We start from the raw sequence: 17,676 nt of genomic DNA on the forward strand, positions 1-17,676 counted from the left end.
AATAGGGTCAGGCACAGGCTGTGGTTGCAAGCCAGCATCTGCGGTGCTCTGGGGCATGGGGAAGGAGGCTGGTTGTGGCCAATGCACAGGCCACATTTTAAGCTTTTTCATTTTAAAGGCCAAAGTTTTGTAGGGGACAGTTGTGCTTGAGTTATGTCTTTGCTAGCTGCTGTTGGCTGCATGCATGTGTTCAGGGCAGTGGTGATCTGCTCTGTGTACTTAGGCAGTCAGAAGCAGATGAAAATGCTCTAAGTCTAGCATCAAACTCTAAAGCTAGGGTTGGGGTTTTTTTCCCCTTCTTTCTTGCAAAGATAAGATAAACAGTATTGCTGTTACAAATACATACATGCTTCATTTTTCCTTCAAAATGTTGGCGTTTATTATTTAGTAAAGTAAAACCTGTGACACTGGAACAACTCCCTAAACTGCCAGATCTGTTTGAAATGTAACTTCTTAGAAAAATAAGAATTTAAGCTCTGTGTAAAATCCATTTATTGAAATTGTTTAAAGGTGCGAGTGGAGCTATACCAGAAATGCCTCTAGGTTTTCATACCCAACTTTCACTTTACAAGGGAAAAAGCAAATCTTTAAATTAGTACTCAGAGAGAAATATGCTAGAATACATAAGACTACTTTGAAATGTTAAATGCAAGGTCAGAATTTTTTTAATAGTTAAGTGCTTGAGGCTCTTTTGATACCTTTGTATTATTCTGTAAATTATGAAAAGTTAAATTGCTACTGCAACTTGAAAAAAGTTATTTTTAATTAAATTGAGAAGTTTATTCTATCTTAAATATATGTTTTCTTTCTTTGATAAGGTACTAAGGTTAGCAAATGTAGAGTAAAAAATAAATATTACCTTTTGTGAAAGGCACAGGGATGGAGGAAAAAAAGAAACTTTTATCTGTTGCGTGGCTGCAATAAAGAAGAAGCAAATTTGAGGGCAGTTAATTTTGTTTTCCCTGAAAGTTGTCTTTGCTTATCTTCTGCAGAATGACTGAATGCAATCAAACCTGATATTCTGAGTCACTGGAATTTCGTTATACATTCTTCCATGAAGCAGCAGTAGTTATTTATGAAGTATCACACAGAGTTACGACAACAGATTTCATACCGCTGAGAATACAAAATCCAAATAAGCAGTACAAAACTGAAGCAGGTTGATGGAAACCAACAGAATCAGTGAGGCTTCGCTGTATGCTTCAGGTGATACTGAGTTCAGTTTACATTTGGGGGTACATGTAGTAATGTCAATTTTTATTTTAATTTTGCTGTTCATGGGCCTTTCTATTAGAATTAAAAAGCAGACACAGAAGCACCAACAGTAAAGAGGTAAAGAGTAGTGAGGGACTGAAAGCACAGGTCTGACGTGTATGGGTCTTGCACAGAGGAAAGGAGGAAAGGGCACATGCAGCGGGGAGGTAATCCTACTGCAGAAGGATTCTGAGCTCCTTTATGTGAATTCCTGCCAGAAACAATCTGGCCAGGCTTATTGCCCTTAAGTTTTAGCATTTCACTTGGGATTCTGATTACAAGAGATGATGTCCTCATCTCTTGTTCCTTGTTAACCAACATGGACAACTTCAAAGGTAGCTCAGACTTGGGCAGGTAGAGCTGTTTGGCAGTGACCAAGAGTTAATGTCCTCTACAGACGCCTGTTTCTCTCCATTTGCCATTATGGCATTCTAATGCAATTAGACTTCCCTCTTTTCTCCGCATTTCGAAGCTACTACTTCTACTGTTAATTTTGGTTTGTTTCATTTTTAAAGGCACTTGGCTGCAAATTGAAGAGTGTTAATGAACCTATTAAAAATTACCAAAATAAAAAAAAAGAAAGATGAGTGACAATTCGCTGTACACTCAATATTGTGACAAATAAAAAAACCCAGAGGAACGGTATGCTACAGCACACTACTATAAATTATTCTGTATCTTGAAAGTTAGCACAACTGTATCTCTATATATGACAGTACTTAAGACCTCTACAATACACTTCAGATCATCCTTAGTGCAAGGTGTAGCTTTTCATATGTTTCATTGGAATCATTATTATTATTTAGTACATCTAGATTTCGCACCAAAACATAAGTAATTTGAGAAATGTACAGTAATCCTAAAATGCCACTCAACCCTTAGAATTACTTATTACCTGAAGGGGTGAATATGAAAGCCATATATAAATATTTTAAAGGCATTTCAGTTTGCTGAACTATGATGGTTAGAAATGAGGAAGTCAGAATTAAATTTATATTTCATTGCCTTATTCATAATGTTTTTGTTTGATATGTGGGTAATAGGCAAGCAAATCACCTAAAGAATGAAATCTGCAAGCATGAAAACACATTTCCATAATTGCCTTGGCAGGAAGCCCTCACGTTCTCGTGGCAGAGCTGTGAATATTCCATGGGATGAAGGAGCTACTTGCTCAGCAGTGGTGAACTGTCTGCAGGAGCGCGCAGCTCTTTTGTTAAGTCCGCTACGAGAACAAGCGTGTGCTGAAAAAAACCATCAAACCATCCTTAATGATTTCCATTTGCTGATATCTCAACTTGTACAATATCTTCAGAAAACGAGAGAAGAATAAGAGAAATCAAACAGAGGGAAAGACCTGTCTGGCGTATCTGGGAATAAAGTTTGATTTCTGTTAGAAACAGCTAACCTTTATGGTGCAGATTCTGTGCAGGGAATGGGTGTCTGGCAGACAGGGGGATAGATGCCATTCTTGGCGTATGAGCAGATATAATACAAATACTTCTCTTCATTGATTTTTAACTAGCAGTGGTACAGGCTGGCAGTGTGTCAGTGTTGGACTGCTGCTCTCAAGAGCTCCCGCAGGAAATTTTTCCAAGTCACAGCAACCTCTGTTGAAGTTTGCTTGCCTCAACGGGAGGCCTTTTCTTCTGTAGGGCTTTCTTGGGGCTTGTTCTGTATTGCTAATCATTTTGTTAAGACGAGGAACAGATTTATCATGCATTTTTAACTAGCTCGGATTTTTTTCAAAGCATAGTTCTTTGACTTTGCATTGGTACTGCATACATGTCACTGTTTTTCAGAGGATTTCTCATATCAGGTATTTAGATGGCATCTATGCTATTGTTTCCTGTGAAAATAGAACAGCTTTCAGGTTTGCATTCAATTTGGAGACAGTTTTGCAGTAAACGTTTCATAGAAGCACATGACTTGACAAACTTAGCAAACATTATGGAGGATGAAAATCCCCTCTTGATATGAAGGAAACAAGAGATTGTCCAAGGTAGGCCCATTAGCAGCGTAGCAGTCATTTTGCTAATCTTGTCACATTGTCATAGCTAAAAGGTTTCAAAGTGCTGACACTAGAGACCTGAAAGACTAAGGTCACCATACTGACTTAGATGCCAAAAAGTTCTTTTGTTAGAAATGATGATGCGATCTGGGTAATGTTATTTGTTGCAGGTTAGCCATTACAAAGAGAACTTGCTGCCCTGTGGAAAAATATTTTCAGTTTCTGACTATACATTTATTTATTTGTTTATTTTTAACTAAGCAAAATGCAGGAAGGATGAAAAAACTTTTCAATCACTTGTGTTTGATTTTTATTTTTTTTTACTGTTAAAGTTCAGGAATACTCACTGGAAGAATGAGATTTTAAGTTCTGGGAAAGCAAAACAACTATATTTAACTGTTGCTTTGTTATATTAGTATGTTAGTGGCAGTCTCCTTTGATGTGACATTCTAACTTCTCACGGATTTGATAAGGAGAAATATCTTACTAAATATTTCAAGAGTTGATAAGAACCTTGGCAAAAGGCCTGTGTCTGGATCCCTGGAGAGCTTTCAGGTTTTGCTTTTGTACCATAACATTAAACTTTGATAAAAATTAGTTGATCGAAAGGTTTAATCATATAATGTTCTCTATTAGGAGTCTGTTTTCAAAATGCACCCAACTTTGATACGAAATCCACCAAATGTAATTTGGTATCAGTCTTAGAAACTTGTGGCTGCTGTTTCCCAAGATTAGTTGGTTTATGGTGGTATAACATCAGTGGCTAGAAGTCCATTTGCTTCCTATGGAGCAGGTTGCATCCATTTTCTTCGCAGTGAGCATGCTTGTTAAAACACCAATGGTAGCTCCTAGATTACTCAAAAAAATTGAGGCATTTCAGTTGTTTTTCACTTATTTGAAGGCTGAAAAAAATTGAAATATTTGAAGACTGGAGCTTGTAGCTAAGTTTTATTAGCTGGTGCTGCTGCCATGAGGAAGGTCAGTCATTTTATTCAGCATAGACATATAAAATATTGCTTAGAAGTATCCATGCAGACTTACCTGTAGCATCCTGAGAACACAAGGGAAGGAGTAGAGGTTTGTTTGCATGCTGAGTGCGTGCATGACTTGCTGCAGCATCCTGGGTTGCCCAGATGGGACTCTGAAGAGCTGCCACTCACTAGTGAGCCAGGGAGCCTCTGCCTTTTCTTCCCTGTTCACAGCTTCCAAGAGTGTATAGTGCTGCATAATTTTACTTTGAGACTAACTTCATTTATTATTGTTCTCTCCCCTCTGCTTTTTTTTCTTGCATAGCTCAATAAGCAGCAGCTACAGATACTGAAGGAACGTTTCCAGGCCTTTTTGAATGGGGAGACGCAAATTGTAGCAGATGAGGCATTTTGCAATGCTGTGCGAAGTTACTACGAGGTAAGTTATGTGCTTTGTTTTCTGAATTGTTTAAAAAGTTCGTAGGATCTCATTTAACGCAGATACAAGGAAAATAATTTTAAGGCTGTGAACTTCCAAACCTTCTAGAAACAGCTTCCTCCTACTCCAGCTTTGCTATTTTTAAAAGTTGAAATCCACTGCCTGGGCACAAGAGATAAACTGAACTGGAAAATATCCACCCTCTTTGAAGAAGTGGGAGAGGGAAGACAAAACGAAAAACCCCTGGTGCTAAAAATCTTTCTGGCAGCATTTGATACCACTAGACACTGCTATCTTTATCGCCATATGTCTAAGTTACCTCTTTTAATCAACGCTTCAGTTGTAAGTTACCATCTTGAAATCTGTGTCTTCTGATTTTTAGTTACCATGCAGAGTTTTTTGGAGAGGAACCACCTGTTCCCTTCCCAAAGAAGAGAAGCTTTCCAGGCAGCTGGGCCAGCTCTTAGGTTCCACTGTGACCTCCCAGTCATGTTCAGTGCCTATGGCCACCAGTGCAGATCTTCAGATGTGGTTTTAATTCCCTAAGGAAGAGGTCCCATTCCATACTAAGAGAACAGTTCACTGTCATTTTTGTAACATCAGCAGCATATTGCTAGAAAATTTATTTCTTAATCTTAGCAAATGGTACTGTGATTTAATTTTGTCTCATCTAACTTCAGACTTGCTCAATGAATTGCAAGGGCTCTCTGTTAAACTTGTACTTCTTTTGAAGGGTCTTCCTCCATATTTCACTCTACCACATCTTTTTTCCAAATTTTTTTGCTTTATTTTTTATATATTATTCATCCTTTGTCAGCTTTTCTTTGCTAGTGAATGAAACTTTTCTTCATGGAGAAAAAGATGTGACTTATGTCCTAGCTTGGTTTTATCTACATTAAGTTATGTTGCACAAAAAAAAAAAAAAAGGAGATGGAGTGGACAAACGAGTTTCCTATAGTACAGAAATGTGAGAACACAGTGCAAGTTTCTCCAAATCACAATCTGAGCACTTCTGCAGCAGTTGAAATGAAGGAAGTATCATAAAAATGCTTGTGAAGGGATGGAGATGGTTCTGCAGATGAAACAAGAGAATATGAACATTCATGAGGTATTATGTAGAGGTGCAAGAACGGTACAGAAGTTGTTAGAAAGTAATCCTTTTTTCTGTATAACTGATGAAGAAGTTAAGGAGGAAGGACAGATTGGAAGATGGTGTAGGGCAAGGCAGAGCTAGTTAGCTGCCCAGCAGTAGGTTTCAGAAGAGTGGGATGTCTCAAGATACTGAACATGAGGTAGAATTGAAAAGGACATAATGTTTATGTTTTTTTCAGCAAGCTGTGTAAGATTCATAGAATGGTTTGAGTTGGAAGGAACCTTGAAAGATCATCTAGGCCAACACCCCTGCCATGGGCAGGGACATCTTTCAATAGGTCAGGTTGCTCAAAGCACCATCTAATTTGGCCTGAACATTTCCAGGAATGGGGCATCCACAACTTCTCTGGGCAACCTGTTCCAGTGCCTCACCACCCTCACAGGGAAGAATTTCTTCCTAATATCTAATCTAAATCGACCCTCCTTCAGCTTAAACCCATTACCCCTTGTCCTATCACTACATGCCCTTGTGAACAGTCCCTCTCCAGCTTTCTTGTAGGCCCCCTTTAGCTACTAGAAGGCCATTATAAGGTCTCCCCAGAGCTGCCTTTTCTCCAGGCTGAACAATCCCAACTCTCTCAGCCTGTCCTCATAGGAGAGGTGCTTCAGCCCTCTGATCAGCTTCGTGGCCCTCCTCTGGACTCTCTCCAGCAGCTCAATGTCTCTCTTGTACTGGGGATCCCAGAGCTGTACTCAGTACTCCAGGTGGGGTCTCACCAGAGTGGAGTAGAGGGGCAGGATCACCTCCCTTGACCTGCTGGTCACGCTTCTTTTGATGCAGCCCAGGACACGGTTGGCTTTCTGGGCTGCAAGCACACACTGCTGGCTAATGTTGAGCTTCTCGTCAATCAATACCCCCAAGTCCTTTTCCACAGGGCTGCTTTCAATCCATTCCCCCACCCAGCCTATAGTTGTGCTTGGGATTGCGCAGACCCACGTGCAGGACTCTGCACTTGGCCTTGCTGAACTTCATGAGGTTCACACAGGGCCACCTCTCCAGCGTGTCAAGGTCCCTCTGGATGGCATCCCTTCCCTCCAGCGTGTTGACTGCACCAAGTTGTGTGGTCATTGGCAAACTTGCTGAGGGTGCACTCGATCCCACTGTCCATGTCGCCGACAAAGATGTTGAACAGTGCCGGTCCCAGTACCGACCCCTGAGGAACCCCACTTGTCACCATTCTCCAGTTGGACATTGAGCCGTTGACTGCAACTCTTTGAGTGCGACCATCCAGCCAATTCCTTATCCACTGAGTGGTCCATCAAATCCATGTCTCTCCAACTTAGAGATGTGGTGCGGGACAGTGTCAAATGCCTTACACAAGTCCAGCTAGATATCAGTTGCTCTTCCCTTATCCGCCAACGCTGTAACCCCATCATAGAAGGCCACCAAATTTGTGAACCTTGATGTGTTAGAAGTAGCCTGCCTTCTGGAATGGATGTGATGATAGTGAACAAAAATTATTTTAAAATAAATGCCTAAACAGTAACTGTCCTGTTAAGATTTACTTTGTGTCTTTTGTTAATGAGATTTTTTCTACACATCGAGAACTATGTTTTTCAGCATATCTGCTGTTGCAATGAAAGTCTACACTTAATAACCCAAGATAGCCCTATAAAATGGAAGACTCAAATTCTCCAGCTATTTTCAGCCATTCAAGACTTTGAATTAAGTGTACAAATCTTCTAGGTGTCCAGTTTCAAACAGTGGATTCCAAAGCTATTGGCATCACTGTCAAGGCTATAATGACACCATGAGCTAGTGGGATCTTCATCCCGTGTTAATACACTGTGAGCTCATTTACCAGCTGTAACTTGGTTCTTCAGTCTTTTTTTGTTTATCTCATTCCTCCAATTCCATTTTCCATTCTTTCCAGAGATTTCCTTCCAGACTTGCACAACATTTTCCAGTTGTGCAGTTTTAGTCAGTATTTGCTAGTCATTTTTAATTTCTTTTCAGGGTTGTAATAGATAGTCACCAGTATGCAATATTAGATTTAATGAACATTGCAGTGGTGGAATCCAGCTGGAGACTTAGTTCAAGCTACCGTTCCTCTTCAGTGCATTTTAATCAAATTTTATGCATCTTACCACATATTCTCATATCATCGCTTATATGCGTCTCTTGTGCCTTTTTCATTTGCTTCGTTAGCCATTTGTTGAAAATATTAATCTCCGTTACTCCTTTGTGTGTTCTGTTGATGCTGTGCTCTGATGCCTTCTCATCTCTGTCTTCCACATGTGGTCCATCACATCTCCTGTTTGATGATGTTTGTTAGTAGTTTGAATTATGGACATCTTGCTTGTTTCTGTCATACAGCATCTCATAAGCTTCACTGTTAATTTCCTTATACTTCAGTTGTTGAGCTACAGTTCAATTTTATCTGACATGGAAGGAACAAATACGTGGTCTGCACAGTAATTATTTTACTTTGAAAATTATTAATTTGCCTTTAATCCTATGCAGTAGTCATGGTTTGAGACTTATAACAATATTGCTTGCAAAGCCAGGATATTCTCATTACTGTAGTTGATATCCACACCCCACTCTTTGAGTGTAAAAGAGAAGGTTTGTTTTGGGCATGTGACATAAATTCTGTATCAGTAGTTGCAGGTATTTTGAGTGAGTAAATCTGTCTGTTATTACTGGGTTTGTTCAGAATTTGTCCTCTTAAGAATCTAAGTGTAAGTTCCAAGGATTTAGAAACTTATTATAGCTCAGTCTTCAATTTACTTTTCTAGAAATATTTGCTGAGAGAGTAATTTATTTACTAAAAAAATAAATGTGCATTCCCTCATCAATTTCCCAGTGTTGTAGGAGAGTCATGCTCCTCCTGTGTCAGGACTACTTGAAAAGGTTCACACTGAAATTTAGCATGATTCATTTTTGTATACATATAATTAAAATTGTCATGAGGAATTATTTCCTCTTCTATCCCACTTTTAGAGCAGGTATGGAAATGTTTACAATTCTCTTTCTGTAATCATTTTCCTAGGATTAACACAGAATTTTATTTTTTTTGTGGAAAATTCCATTAGAGACATTGAGCCAGATTCTAATCAGTAGAACATCAGATGTTGGTAATGCTTTTTGGATAAAGAGAAAAATTCAATCATATGGCAATTTATTGTGAGTAATTATATTGGACACACTGCTAACTGTAAAATTAAGTGAGAAAGTGACTTATGAAATAAAGTCTTTGCCTATATTTCAACCCAGTTTTTAAAAAAGTTACCAGTAAAATAGTAGATCTTTCACTTATCAATTCTTGCATGCTCTTTCCTGGAAGTTGGAAAAGGCTCTTGTGCAAAGCCCTAAGAGGTTCATTCACCACCAGTAATATACATACCTTTAATAAGTGTGGATATACCTTGGGCTAGACTTGCAGTACTAATTCTTTAGTCTTGAATTTATGCAGTCTTAGATACGAGTAAAATGAGTGCAAAGAACTGTAATGAATGTTTGAAATACTGTGAAAATGTTTTTATATTGTAATGATTGCAAGTTCTCAGGGTTTAACTCTCTGCTTATAGCTTTGTGAAGCTGCAAGAAATTTTATGTACTGGGGGTTTTTTTCCTGTTTTTCTTGCTGCTTCATTTTAAATATGTGGTTCTAAGCCATAATTACTGCATGCTGCTTAAATCTGAATGTTAAATGCAGGATCTGTAGCAGTTAGCACTATGAGGGGTTTTCAGAATTTAGCATCAGACTTAGTTTGACTGTATCAGTTTGCCTGTGATACAAAGATCATATTAACTTAATTTCTATTTAAATTCAGGTGTTATAGACCTTGGCAAATTAAATTGTTGTCTGCCACAGTCAGACAATAGGAAGGAGCTGAGGTATGGCCAATAACGAAAATTGATGAGGCAGGAGACTTGTGTACAAACCCAGCTAATGGATCGGCACTGCCTGGCTGAGGGGAGGGTTTAAATTAAAAAAGTGAACTAAAAGTAGAAAACAACCAAAATCAACAATAAGAAATAGCAGAGGTCCCATGTCATAGAATCGTAGAATGTTTTGGGTTGGAAGGGACCTTAAAGATCATTTAGTCCAACCTGCCTACCACGGGCAGGGACATCTTTCAGTAGACCAGGTTGCCCAAAGCCCCATCCAATGTGGCCTTGAACACTTCCAGGGATGGGGCATCCACAGCTTCTCTGGGAAACCTGTTCCAGTGCCTCACCACCCTTATTGTAAAAATTTCTTTCTTATATCCAATATCCAATCCAAATCTACCCTCTACAGTTTTCTAAATGGTAAGAGAAACCCTTTCCATTCCCTCTTCACAGTGGGGAGAGGTGGCACCTTTCAACTTCTGCAGTAAACAGAGCAAGTGACCTACAAACACCTTCCTCCTTCGGTACCAAATCCTGAACTGCCAGTGCAAGCCCTTGTGGGTAACGTTGTCAATGGAGGAGTAGGACGTGAATTCTGGCTGCACATTGCTGGTTAGATGTGCATCAGTGTCTGTAGGCACACCTCTTCTAAACCTGACTGCGCTGCTTGGGTTAGTCTTTGCTCGTGCAGCCTGCCTTGTCTCTCCTCTTGAGGCTGGGGACACCTTCCTTCCCTGTGCTGCGGGTGGCCTGCAGAAAGGACTCCTTATGTGGGGTTTGGCAGCTGGTTGAGGTGGTCATGGTGCAAGGTAAAGACGGCCAACCCCAATCTTGGGCATATTCAGTGTGGTTGATATTGGGCTGTTAAGGAGTTTGAAAGTTCTGCAGACACTGAGAATGGAAGGAGATTATATATAAAATAATCCCGTGAACATCTGCCAGTGTGGATGTACCTGTGATAATATCACTATTTCTTTGTTTTGATCAAAGCTGTGTGAGCATTTACAGGCATCCTGAAAATGTTTTCCTTCCCTTAACACAGAGCAGTTGTTTGGCCCATAGTGGAAGCACACACTACTGTGACAAAAACATTGATTATTTCTTGCACTTACCCTTAGAAAAGGATGAATTGTGTTTATTGGAGCTTTTTTTATATGAAGACATTCAAATGTCGGGTCATTCTGAAAAGAGTTGAGATATTTCTGCAAAGGAAGGAGTGAGGCAATGATGCTATTTCTGCGTGTAATTATGGAAAACTTGGTCTGCAGGTTTTTTTGCACAGAAGTGAGGGGTAAAAGGGTCTTGCTGATGAAATTGCACAAAGGAACTAGCTTTCTGGACTAAGTGGTTTTGTGGTTGCTTTTACAGCTTGATTTTTAATATCAGCTATTTTAGGTATACGGTTTTTATTCAAGGCAACTAAAGGCATTGTTGATACTGATGAATATTTCAGGGACTAAGATGACCCCTAAAGGAATTAAAAAGCATTCCTTAGAATCAAAATGTAGTACACACAAAATAAATAGTAACTAAATGTTGGTACATTCTGTTTTGATATTATTGAGGCAAAATAACAGAATGACTAGATTAAACATTTATTTAAATACATTAGTATAATAATTGTAGAAGCTAACTGGGTTTCAGGGCATAAATTCACTGATTTCTGCTTTTACTTTTCTCAAAAATCACAGTTGACATATATGTATTTAAGGATATGGGCTTTTTGCTCTGTTCAGATCCTCTTCAAAAACATGAATACAAGGCCAACTTGGGTTTTATTGTTGATGCAGTCTAATTTGAAGGAGCTGTTTCAACAGGATGTTTTCCCACATTAAATTTGGGATAATCTTGTGTTTTCCCTTGTGAGGGAGCCTTTCAACAACAAATACGTTTACAGTTGCACTTATCAGCACTTACACAGTTAGTTTCCTTCCAGTTGCTTTAAAATGTCGTCACACTTGAGGTCAATGTAATCTTGGCATGGGGGCTGTTATTTTAGAGATCTGGTTTAGGCCAGTTCTTCGAAAAGCTTCGTAAAAATGTTTTTAGGCCACCTCCAAGAAAGAGGCATAACAAAGGTTTATCTAGGCAAGCCATTTTATTGAAGAAGCTCTAATGCCTTCAACATTTTTGATCAGCAACCACAATCTGGCGTGTAATGGAGATTGTCTCAGTGTTAGCAGTCTAATTCTTTTCCTCAAAGAAGTGAAGGGGAGATAAGATACAACTAATTAAAATATGCTTTACATGATCTAGACCTCCTGTGTGCTAAGGAGAGGCCTGATAGAGTTGAATTGCAGGTTTTGCCATACACACCTTTCTCTTGAGAGTGGTGGTGTATTGCTCTTGCATGGAAAACGTGTCAGTGCCAAAATCCTCTAGTCTCTTGCTTTACAAATAGCTGCATGTAACTAGATTCTTTGAGTTTTCAAAGACTGGAAATCCCGTTTTCACTTTCACCTGTATGATGTCAGAGGAACAAAGCATTTTGCTGTACATCTGCACAGAACATGATTACTAGCTGTTGAAACTGTGTCTATTCAGTCTCTTTGGACACTGATATTTGTAGATGATCATTGTTAATTTGGCTGAGGATGTCATATGGTTTCCATATTAGCGTAACAGATGTAATTATAACAGACCTGTATCTCAAACTTCTAAATGAGGTAGGTGGTTCATGGATGGAGTTTAGTACACTAATTGCACCGACCCTTAGCTTTGCAAGTGATGTGTGCTGATAGGAAGAGAAGAGGCAATGCCTCATTGAATTTAGATGGGAAGAAAATTCCAGTAATGGTATCCTTTTTGTTCATTTTGTGACCACTGTTGTTACAGGTAAATAAGGAATGCCTTGTAGATCTGACCCTACGCTGTAGAAGTAATTAGTGTTGGGTAGTGAGATATGTCTCTACTGTAGTAAGCGTTATGTGACATTATTTACTTGTTTATTAGGTAAATTCTGAATGTCTGTTAATCTGAACAAACCAATTAGAAAACCAAGAATGGCTCAGACTGTTACACAACAGTGAATTTGGTCTGCGTTGCTTGATTATTTTTCTCCTAATTCCACTGCTGTTTTACTCAGTCTCAAAGGAAAACAAAACTTATCTGGACGTTGATTTTGCACAGTTAACAGTATGTTGCACCAAGACATGGACTATACACATTTTTATTGATGCTGTCTTCTGGGCAACTGAAAACAGTGGAGTGTTTTTCAGCTAGCCTGATACTAATAAGAAATGTGACAGTTTGATATCAGTGCTGCAGAAATCTTGCAGGAGATACTAAAATTTTATTCTCTTCTTTTAATTTGGAAATCATTATTTGGAAGGATTTTTCTTTCAATGGATGATGAAAGGATGACAACTCTTGATCTTTTCAAGTTATCCTTTCCACTGACTTTTCCAGGTTTCAGCACAGAGTTGGTCCTTTGGAAGTGGAAATTATACTGCAAAATGTTTCATTAAAAGACTTATGTTAATGCCAATGACTTTTCCTTTGTGCCTTTATATTGTGATGTCTGTGTGTTCCAGTCAGCAGTATCTCAGGGACTCTGCAAAATAATGAGGAGCAACAGGACACTTTTTTTTTTCCCTTTCAGCCGTCAAACAGGTATTCAGCCCAATCTCTGACTTGCTGTCTTCCTCCATGACCAGAGGGAGGCACGTAGTTTCACGTTAATAGTGCACTTGAAGTATCTGAATACAAGTGAAAATTTCCAACAGATGCCTACGGGCTCTGTTTGAGCCATAGTTAGTCCAACCAGGGTCTCTCTCTCCTGACTCTGTAGGCACTGGAATTTTCTCACATAATTTCTTTAGGCTCTAATCAAATTTTGCTTAGAGATCCACTGTAGAAAGTTGCTGTATTTTTCTAATTAATCATTCCACTGAATTGCAAGCAACTAATAGCTAAAGGATTTCTTCATCTTAAAAACAAAACAAACAAAAACCCCAAACCCAACCCACCAGGCAAACAAATAGTAAAGGAGAAAACCTGCTATTTTCATGTACCATTAGATTGAATTTCTAGGACTGGTATTTACTCTGGGTATTATTTCATTTACTCTTAGATTTCTAGATGGTGGGATGAATAACTTTTGTTTGCATATTTTGATTGAACCTCTCTGTTACCATTTTACTTTGTGATGGAAAGCTTTACCTGTCAAATCCTTAGAGATGTGTGACTTGTCAAAATCTTTTAAACTTCAAAGTAATGTCTTGGAAAAGTGGCATTTTGTTCTTAATGATGAATTGATAATCTCTGAGTAAACCAAGCTAGAGAGAACATGGCAGTAAGGGATAAAAAAGGTCAGCAAATGCATGGCTGAAATCCAGAAGTCAGTAAATGAGAAGTGAGGTTTTAAATTCTCACTGATCTCTCTCAACTCCATTTCATTTCTGTTCTATTACTAATTTCAAAAGACAACAACAAATTCTTATATCCTGAGAATTGTGAAGGCAGAACACAGACAATGATGATGTAAATATTTTCGTAGTGATTGTTTTCAGGTTCTGATTGATCTATTGCTGAGAAGCCAGATTGGAAATTGAGATTCCTCTCAAGCTTTTATTTTCTGAAATAAAGTTTATGGTGCTGTAGAAACAGCTTTTTCTATTTCATGTTGTCTTGAAAAGGTTTTACTCCTCACAGAGCAAGAAAGCGGTTTCTTCAAAGTAAAGTCTAAGCATAAAGTTGCTATCCACACAAGATTCTCAACAAGAAACATTATCTTAAACAGAGCATACTAAGAGAAATGGATTACCCAGTCTGTTCCAGTTAGTAACTGCCTGCTTTGAGTACCGCTAGTGAACAGTAACTACCTCATTAAGGAAACTGTTCTTCTTTCCACTTGGCCTTGCCATCAAACCATTTCCCCTAATTTCCTAGTTCAGTTTTTCTCATTAAGTTAAGCTCATTGCTTAGCTTGCTGTTTTTTAAATGTAAACTGTACAATTTCTTCTTTTATTTTATTACCCTTTGTATAAATGGCTCCGACTTGTGCCTCCTTAGCAAAACAAAAATGCTGAGCAAATTACATACTCTTAATCTGTAATAAATAATTTGATATTGGGCATTTAGTATGATCCCTCTTTGGACCTTTTAATTTTCTTATTTCTACATCAGGGTTCCAGACACAGACCCAAATCCTGGTGCGGTTCTGATACTTTGTGCTGCTTTATGATTTCCTCCTGTAACTCCTCTCACCCAGCTAGGTGACAGTCCTTGCAGAAGTGAGCGATCAGCAGGGATATGAATTTTAAGGCTGACGTAAAGTAAGGAGGATTCACAAGCAACTGTACCAGGATAGGAAATAGCGTGAGCCTTGGAGCTGCGTCTGCAGGTGTTCTGAGCAGGTGTCTGGGGCAGCTGTACGCAGAGCTACGCTGTCTGTAGTACCTCCGTTAGCTAGTGCAGAACTAGCTTCTGTCTGCTTGCCAGCACGTTGTCATGGAGGTGTACTCCAGCGTTCGGAGCCGAGTCCCACACAGCATGCCTGCTTGCACAGTTGCCAGTGAATGGCAAGATGATTAAAGACAGTGCTGCTGCCTAGTGGGTTTTTTCCCTGAAATGAAGTAGTCAAAAGATGCAGTTCTGCATCTACATTTATAGATTCATATGATCCTAGACATGCATATGATTTCTCTGGACATTGTCTTTCTGTTTCTTGGTCTTTTCAGCAGTGCTGGCAAAATAAATGTTAGGATGCTCACCTGTGGCGTGCTACGAGGCCAGCGCTTCCCGCTAGAAAGCTGCAACGAGTGTTTGGGACTTGTGAGCATTGCCTACCTGTCAGTGTTTCCCCTCAGTTTGGAATGTCAGCATGCTGTTTCACAGCCCAACGTGAGAAAATAAATAATCTCCTGGGAGTGAGACTATGAAGTTTTCCTTACATTTAAGTTTTCTGTTCTTGGTGTACCTTTCCTAAAACTAGGAAAGATTTTCCTTTGAGAGCAGCAGGCATCCTTTGTTTGTATGTGTTTGTATCTCTGCAGTTTCACTGTGATAAATATGCACCATTAATAATATGTTATTCTGCTCATCCTGTACAGATAGTACTGCAGCAGAGCCTTCCAACTCTGAGAGTAAGTACTTTAATCAGAGATCAGGTTTTATTTTCAATGAAATCCAACATTTTTTCAGACTTTTCTTCCTGACCAGCATAAAATTAGCCATGAATATATACTTCTCTCCCTGTTTTGAATCTATTCGCTTGCGAGTCTTCTGTAATCTTCCTTCGAACACTAGCATTAAAATGACTATACCTTTGTCAGTTTATATGTGGAATTATAGCTTGTTTATTTGGTCTGTCTTAGTTCCTATCCTTGGTTTGTTTATGTCCAGACAGTCTAGGATGCTGTGCTAGAAATCGGTGGACAAATTACAAGAGTCAGTATCCTAGTACTGTCCCTTGTCTGTTTTACTGGTTGTCTCTGAATGCAATTCGGATTTTAATGCTTTGAAGAGTATTTCCTCTATGAGTAGTTAAATTAGATGGAAGCAAAATGAAACAAAGCAAAGCAAACTGTCTAGTCCTGTACTGCTTTTCTTGCACTGTCATAACGAGCTGTGGCTCATACAATGTGATCAGTAGTATTGAAATGCCCGCGTCAAACCCCTTTGGCTTTACTCTCTCATGCGATGTCTCTGCACCTTCCTCCAGGGCAGTAGTGCAGCAGTTTCTTATCTGAGATAAATCTGCAAATTAGAAAATATCCTTTGTTTTTGCCATTAATTAAGAAGTAAGTTCGTAATTTTAAAATCTAACCTTTTTTAATGGAAAGCAAGTTACCTTTTTACTTGGCTTTTGAGCTTTTGTTAGCTCAATAAAACTTAGTGGAAAACTATGAAAAAATCACACAGCTGAATCTTTTACAAAACTTGATTTTAAAAAAAGGCAATGGACAATTACAAGTTTCCCAAACTTAATAACATCCAAGCAGCAATATTGTGTCAGATCAAAGTCCAAGGAATTCAGTATCCTTTCTCAGATATTCAAAGGAGATTGCTGATGAAAAATACCTGGGCAGAGGAGGCCCATGCAGTGATTTCCGTGAGTGTTCTCTGTGATTTCAGTTGTCAGGGCTCAGGGACATCCTCTACTTGGCCACCTTTGCATCACTGGTAATAGCATAAGGCAGTTAACCAGTTCTTCAATTTTATCTTTCAACAACAGGAAGAGCTTGTTATTACTGTGTTCATCTTCTGCGCAGGCAGTCGTCTGTGTCTGGAAAATGAGACTTGCAGCAATTGTTAAAACGTTTCCTTTTCTCATTTCTCAGAAGTTTGTTTTTGGGGATAGGAAGGAGGGATATGGGTGAAGTTTTAGAAGCCCTGTAGTCTTAGCTCCAGAATCAATTAATTTTCTTGTCTTTACAGTAGTGGAGCTGGTTTTATTTGCTATCCATCCATTCCTTCTTTGCTTACGTTGGGAAAGAATGATGGACTTACAGAAGTGATCTTAAAATACAAACTTTTTTCTTCTGGACAGTGGCATTCTGTCCTAACAACTATACAAATGCTCAGTTGTGAAAAGACCGAGTAGGCTGGTCCTTGAGGCCCCAGTAACTGATGTAATTTCTGTAGCTGGAGAAGAGAGTTCTTTGGAAATACAGGTTCTGATCTGAGGCTTGCAGCAATAATTTAATTGGTGATTGATTGGAAATTATTCTGGTTGCCTTATTCCAACTCTCAGCCTTCTGCCTGTGCTTCAGACATGCAGCAAATACGATTAAGAAAATTAAACAAGGGAATAAAAAGAAGTGATGCTTTCCATTTAGCTCCCTCTGTTTCTCTGTATGGTTTGATTTGATGGGTCTTCTGTGCCTTGCTCCTGGCAAGGGACTCAGAGGGGAATAAGAGTAAGCGTGTGTCTCAAAGTGTGCTGGGAACCCACAGCTCCACTGTGGCTGTGCAGCTCACCATGATGCTTTTAGCTGTGTTTCCCTCTTGGACTACTGAGCACATCCATAAAGGCTCACTGGGAAGTAAGGTAAAGCTTTCATCTTTCAGCATG

At 39.1% G+C, this 17,676-nt stretch overlaps 1 protein-coding gene across 8 annotated transcripts in view; it reads left to right on the forward strand.

Annotated features, from left to right (window-relative positions):
* CADPS2 (calcium dependent secretion activator 2) overlaps positions 1 to 17,676 on the forward strand; it is a 319,877-nt gene that overhangs the window by 65,762 nt on the left and 236,439 nt on the right. For all 8 annotated transcript variants that reach the window (XM_075742996.1, XM_075743000.1, XM_075743016.1 and 5 more), the window contains exon 2: positions 4,556 to 4,669. In XM_075742996.1, the coding sequence (XP_075599111.1) occupies positions 4,556 to 4,669 (114 nt within the window). The remainder of the gene's footprint in view (positions 1 to 4,555; positions 4,670 to 17,676) is intronic.

This window comes from Balearica regulorum, chromosome 1 (genome assembly GCF_011004875.1).
Source record: "Balearica regulorum gibbericeps isolate bBalReg1 chromosome 1, bBalReg1.pri, whole genome shotgun sequence".
Lineage (NCBI taxonomy): Eukaryota > Metazoa > Chordata > Aves > Gruiformes > Gruidae > Balearica > Balearica regulorum.